A 6,427-nucleotide genomic window follows, 5' to 3' on the forward strand; every position below is an offset into this window, starting at 1 on the left:
ATTCCACCCACGTTCTTATGAAGTAGCTTGTCTTCTCCTTCATTTAAAAAATGAAGAAACTCTCCACTCCTACTGCTTCATTTGACTAGCCTTAAAAAAAGAAAAAAAAAAGGAGAAACTGAGACCTATAAATTTTATCAAAACCCTGAGCCTTGTAAAAATATATATATAAGAAATAAACAAATAGAAAACAAGCAGGGGCTTCTCAGGAATGTCAATTTTTTTTTCTTGACTTGGGTAGACGAGGTGTCTGTTTTGCTTCTGTTATTTAAACTGCGTACATGTTTTCAGGCACTTTTATAAGCATGTTTCACAATTTAATTCAGCAGCACCTTTCCTGCTGAAGGTGGTATCTGCTGACTGCATGAACCCTTCCCTAGTGGGCTCTCTGCAGGAGCGCTGAAGGAACACAGGCCACTCACAGGGGGAGGAAGCTGCCTGTGACCACCAGGAAAGGCAGAGAGCCAGCAGGGAGAACCACACAGGACTCAGTTGTGACTTTCTCTCAGATATCTGGCTTCGAATTATTTTTCCTGTTCTTCACTAAGTAGGCAGGAAGACCAGTGTATGGTGTGACTAGAACATGAGCTGGAACCCAAATGAGTCTTGAGTCAAAACTGCTTCAAACCAGGAGGGGAATGATGGAATTTGGAGCTCCCCCTTTTTCTTCAGGGAGAGATATTAATGCTGCTCAGAAATCTCCAGGGAAATTACTTAAAGGGGCTTTTGTGAGAAGAAAGAGAACCTTAGGGGAAGTCCAGGGGGAAAGCCCATGGCCAGCATCCCCAGACACCTCCTTTCAGGAGAGGCTCAATTCTTCCCACTGCACAAGGGGTGAGAGAGGTGGGGAGGTGAGTAATTTCCTCCCGTGCCTTCAGGCTTCCATCACATATCAGGATAGAACCAGCTCACTCTTATGCTTGGCCACTCATCCTGGGCCTCAGAAGTATCTACCACACGTTGTGTTTTTTTGTTTTTTTTTTGTTTTTTTTTTTTTTGGTGGTTGTTGTTGTTGTTGTTTTTAGATAGGGTCTTGCTGTGTAGCCCAGGCTGGAGTGCAATGGCATGATCATGGCTCACTGCAGCCTCAACCTCCTGGGCTCAGGCGGTCCTCCCACCTCAGTCTCCCAGGTAGCTGGGACTATAGGTGTGTGCCACTGCACTTGGCTAATTTTTGTATTTTTAGTAGAGACAGGATTTTACCATGTTGGCCAGGATGGTCTCAAACTCCTGGCCTCAAGTGATCCACCAACCTCGGCCTACCAAAGTGCTGGGATTACTGGCATGAGCCACCCACCGCTCCCGGCCCGTATGCTGTATCCTTAACAGGAATGTGTGCTCCCTGTCTGCAGTATTCCCCTAAGCGCCCCCTCTCCTCCCATATGCAATGGAACTGGGTTTTCTTGCTGTAGAATTCTGGTGTACTTTTGGTCAGCCAGTACTCTCTGTGGCTTAGCAACCCCAGCATCTCCTCCCAACAAGCAGGGAATCTGTTAGCAGCAAAAGACTGGGCAATAAGGACAAATGAATCGAAACATGAGCTCAAGTGTTTCAACAGGAATCCAAGCTGCAAGTGCTGAAGAATGGGACTGAATTGTTGTGCTCCTGTTGCGGGAGTGTCTATTGATATTTTCCCCGAAGGTCCCACAGGTGTGTGGAACAGTTGAGAAGGCCCTCAATGTATCTGCATGAGCCCCCTGTGAGGCAATGTCCATTTTTAGGTTATTTTTCAATTACAGTTTTAAAATTGCTGCTTAACTACTACTTTTCACTGGCCCTTCCCACCCTATAATCACAGATCCCAGGACACTGTAGCAGAAATTTACAGTGTACAGTAAGATGGTCCACAGTGCTAAAGGACCAGAGGGAGACCATAGGAGCCCCTGAAACCACTAACTGTCACTAAACACCATTCAGATTTCTTTGGCAAAAATAAAAATTCTCTCCTCTTCCCCTACCTCCCCAACCTCTATGGAGGTGCTTTACACAGAGTCCTTTGTTATTATTATTATTTTTGCCCCTTTCTCAAGATGATTTCTTCCAATGTACTTAATTCATCACAGTGCCTGGAACTGTCATGAGAAAACAGAAGTGGAACTAAGATACCAAAAGTTCTCATCTCCAAAGTTTAAAATGAAAACAAAAGCAAACCAGAACTGCTTATCTGCCTTGACCAAACACAGGTATCAGGTAGGGAGCATTAAAAATTAAACACCCTTCTGTGGTACCACCATCAAATCTAAAACAAGTCAACTTCCACCCAGTTCCAGAGTCAATAACGGAATTTTTCTATCATTGGAAAACTGTGCCAGCATTGGAAAACAACTTTTCCAACACTGGAAAGCAAGTTTGGAGGGGCTGGGCCCGGTGGCTCACACCTGTAATCCCAGCTTTTTGGGAGGCTGAGGCGGGAGGATCGCTTGAGCCCAGGAGTTCGAGACCAGCCTAGGCAATACAGCAAGACCCTGTCTCTACAAAAGATTTAAAAATTAACCAGGCATGGTGGCGTGTGCCTGTAGTCCCAGCTACTTGGGAGGCTGAGGGTGGGGAGTCACTTGAGCCTGGGAGTTTGAGACTGCAGTGAGTCGTGGTCATGCTACTGCACTCTAGCCTGAGTGACAGTGCAAGACCCTGTCTCAAAATAAATAAATAAATAAGTTCGGACACACTCCGATATTCCTAGTCCCTTTCACCAGAAAAAGGCTCAGAAAAGTTGAGTGATTTGCCCGAGACCACACAGCAAATCAAACTGTGAAAGTCCCCAAGTCACATCTGGTTGGAAGTCCCTTGCACCCGGTAGTAAACATGTTGTGATGAAGCAGACAGAGATAAACAGGAAAAGCCCTGCTTGTTTCCCTGTGCCCCCACAAGCAGCCCGCAGCTGGGTTTTCTGCTCCTTACTGGGTCCACATTGCTGGGTTCAGTGGTATGTTTTCTCTGGGGGCGGGCGGTGGGGGGGGTGTGAGGTAAGGGGAAGCCTCGTTTTCTTGGACCTGATTTCAATTCTGGTTGAGGGCAGTTTGGCAGTTAATATCAAGTGTAAAGTCATTACTACATCTGCCCCTGACCAGAATGAGGGCACTGCCAAAAAAAAAAAAAAAAAAAGAAAGAAAAAAAAGATAATACAGGAGAGTGGAAATGTGGCATCCCTTAAGGCGTCCCTCTACAGAGACACTGCAGCCCCCATGCCATGACCAATCCATCTTCCTCATGAAGGCAACTGGGGGAATAAATGGAGAAAGCAGTTTCCACTGCTGTCCTGAGTTGGAGAGTGGGGAATTTCCAAAGCTGCCTCTCACAGACTCAGCTGAGGGTCTCATCTGGTCAAAGAATCAGGGTTTGCTGGCCAGACTCATCTGGACCAGCTCAGAATGAGGCTGAAGTCTGCAGCAGAAGGCTAGCCTCCTCCCCACAACAGCATTCAAGGGACCCCTTCCCCCTCACCATCTCACTTAAAACAGGAACTACACCTCCTGACCACATGGGATGGACTCGGGGGTGACAGCAGAGATAAAGAGCAAGGACTCCCTGGGCCTGGCAAAAGCTCAAGTTTCCTGTGCAGAGAGAGCCTATCCCACAGAGATCCTCTAGACATAAGGCTAGCCACGAAGCTCTGAAAAGGACGGCGGCAGAACCAGAGTTCAGATTTGAATAATTACTGCAAAAGTTTAAAAAACACACACAACAATAACCTAGTCGTCCCCCTTTTCACTCCTCCCCAAGGCACACAGACAGGTAACATACACAGGTAAGAGCATACACACTCACCTGCGCTCTGACTTCCTGACTCTGAGCGGCTCAGGCCAAATGAGGAATGGCATTGGCTTATTCTGGTGAGCTCCTTAGTGGCTGCTGCCATAGGATACAGGCTTTATTAAATGCAACAGAGTCCTTTCCGTTTCCCTAGCCCAGACCCTGCACCTTCTCTGGAGAAAATAACTGTGAGGCATCAATCTCCAAGGCATTTAAGTTCCTTCCTTGGGCTGACATCTCGCTCAGCTGGACGGTGAGCTGGCTTGAGAAGCCTAAGCCTGCAGTCCCTGTGGCAGTTCCGGCAAAGGTGCATTATTTATCTCAGCTGCTGTTTTAATTGATAGAGATGTATTCAGGACAGCTCGCCAATTGTCTCGGCAACCTCAGGCCGGAGAATAAACAGCTCCATGTGAACAGTTCTTTCGGCTTCTGGTTCTAGCTGCTGGCTCAGCATGTATGCAACTTGAACTGAGGCCCCAAACCAGCCCAAGCACTGCTCCACCACCTGTCAGTTCTCCACCCTGGGGGGTTGGTTCAGCAGGCAGGCAGAGATCTCCAAGCACTATCTTAACCTCTGGCTCCACCTAACGGCAGGAAATCCACCTCCCCCGACTCCCGCCCCACCGCCCCTTCACCGATAGGCAAACTGAGCTTCATCCAGGAAAGCGCTCAAAGATCCCAATGGGGCCCGGCACAGTGGCTCACGCCTGTAATCCCAGCACTTAGGAAGGCCGAGGCGGGTGGATCACCTGAGGTCAGTTCAAGACCAGCCTGGCCAACATGGCGAAACCCCGTCTCTACTAAAAATACAAAAATTACCCGGGCGTGGTGGCGCGTGCCTGTAATCCTAGCTACTCTGGAGGCTGAGACAGGAGAATCGCTTGAACCCAGGAGGCGGAGGTTGCAGTGAGCCGAGATCGCGCCACTGCACTCCAGCTTGGGCGACAGAACGAGACTCCGTCTCACACACACACACACACACACACACACACACACAGATCCCAATAGGTAGAGACTTACTCAGCAAGGAAAACTAATGGTCACCTGCTGTCCACTTTTTGGTTAGCATCTTGGATTTCTCCAGCCCTTTGTCTGCGAATAACACTTCACACATTATTCAATCTCGGATGAGTGAGTCACTAAAACGCTTGCTGAATAATGGGGAACAAACACAGAGACCTGACACGGAGCTGAAAGACAGAGGCATAAATGGTACCTGACGTCCCCCCTGGGGTGCCAGCCAAGCATCCGCTCATCCTCTCTGACCTTTGCCTGGCTTCCCCCCTCACTTTGATCCTGTTAAAGCACTTCTGCGTGGGGTGGCGAGAGCTAAGTCGCAGGCTGGGCTTGCCGGGGGGATGGTCTGCGCTCACCTTTAAATCAGGAGGCTTGCTTCGGGGACCTGGGTTGGGCGCCGCGGCAGCGCCGGCGTCTGAAGTTGGCCCGCCAGCAGAGTTAGCACCCGTGGTCTCCCCAGGCCGGAGGTCCGCGCCCGGCAGGTGGGAGGCGGCATCTTCCAGCCCAGCTCCATCCTCCTCGCCCTGTTGTTGCTGCAGCTCGTCCGATCTGCACCTCTTCATGGTGTATGTGGGTCGGCAAGGGGAATCTGTCCTTCCAGCGCGCCGTCTTGGGGAAGACCGCACCCCCTCTTATATTCATATGAGGCCTGGGGTCTAAATTATTAACAAGGAGGGGAGATGGCAGACCACAATTTCTTGAATTAAAAAAAAAATTCTTAAAGGCGGGTGAGGGAGGGGCGAGAAGGGGGAGCCTTGGTTATAGCTTGGAATAGTTCATTTCGACCTGGGGAGCGAAGACAGGTCACAGTCGAGGCTGGGCAGCAAGAGTCCTTGGGCAGTCATTGCTAGAGGGAGAAGGGAGACAACCCCCCGCCCCCAAACTTTCTGCTTCAGGGCATGGGCAGGACGGAGAGGAGCTGGGCGGCACAGCGCATCCCTCCCGGCCGGCCGGGCTGCGGGGCGAGGCGGGGAGAGGCGGGGCGCGGGGCAGCCGGCCGGGCAGGTCCTAGTCGGCCGCCATCGGCGCCGGCTGCAGCCCCCGGCCCTGCAGCCGGCCCCTGCCCCGCATGGTCCGGCCGCAGAGCCCGCAGCGCGCCCGGCCCCCTCCCCGGCCCGCGCGCCCCGCTCCCAGCCCAACGCGCAGCCTGCTGCAAAGCCGCGACCGCGGCCCGAGCCCGCGGCGAGCGCGCAACCTACCCCGCCCGGCTGCCTCCGCCCGGGAGCGGGAAGGCGAGGCTAAGAGGGAGTGACAGCGGCAACCGGCCAATGGGAAGCCCGCGGGGCTGAGGGGGCGTCGCGCAGCCTTGTTTTTAGGGTTGGTTGCACCGTGCGATACCCCAGGAGAGGGCTGGAGGGCGATGCTGTTGCGTTTTTGCATTGCAGAGAGCGGGCTGCAGCTCAGAGGCGGGGGCGGCGGGCGTGGGAGTCGCAGTTTCGGCTCCAGCTTGAGGGACCCTGCCGAGGAGGGCTCGCCCAGGATTTCCTCCACCCATTCGCTTTATTTGGCGAGAAGGAGCACAGGAGGAATGTTTATTATCACTACTTTTGGGGGCTCTAACTTTGCACCTTCTATCCATAAGGGAGACACCTATCCCCTCTAGGATACTTGGTCTGAGTTAAATCTATGCCTACTTTCAGAGCTGCAAATGCTAAGG

The 6,427-nt window shown here is 51.7% G+C and overlaps 1 protein-coding gene across 3 annotated transcripts in view; it reads right to left on the reverse strand.

Annotated features, from left to right (window-relative positions):
• TMCC2 (transmembrane and coiled-coil domain family 2) overlaps positions 1–5,964 on the reverse strand; it is a 46,059-nt gene extending 40,095 nt beyond the window's left edge. Inside the window, exon 1 of one of the 3 annotated variants that reach the window (XM_055234794.2) lies at positions 5,127–5,964. In XM_055234794.2, the coding sequence (XP_055090769.1) occupies positions 5,127–5,333 (207 nt within the window). In that variant the 5' untranslated portion in view covers positions 5,334–5,964. Of the gene's footprint in view, positions 1–3,768; positions 4,266–5,126 lie in introns of those variants that run through there. The other 2 variants (XM_055234796.1, XM_055234793.2) reach the window with 2 other exon arrangements.
• Positions 5,965–6,427: the final 463 nt, after the last annotated feature.

Source organism: Symphalangus syndactylus, chromosome 19 (genome assembly GCF_028878055.3).
Source record: "Symphalangus syndactylus isolate Jambi chromosome 19, NHGRI_mSymSyn1-v2.1_pri, whole genome shotgun sequence".
Taxonomy (NCBI): domain Eukaryota; kingdom Metazoa; phylum Chordata; class Mammalia; order Primates; family Hylobatidae; genus Symphalangus; species Symphalangus syndactylus.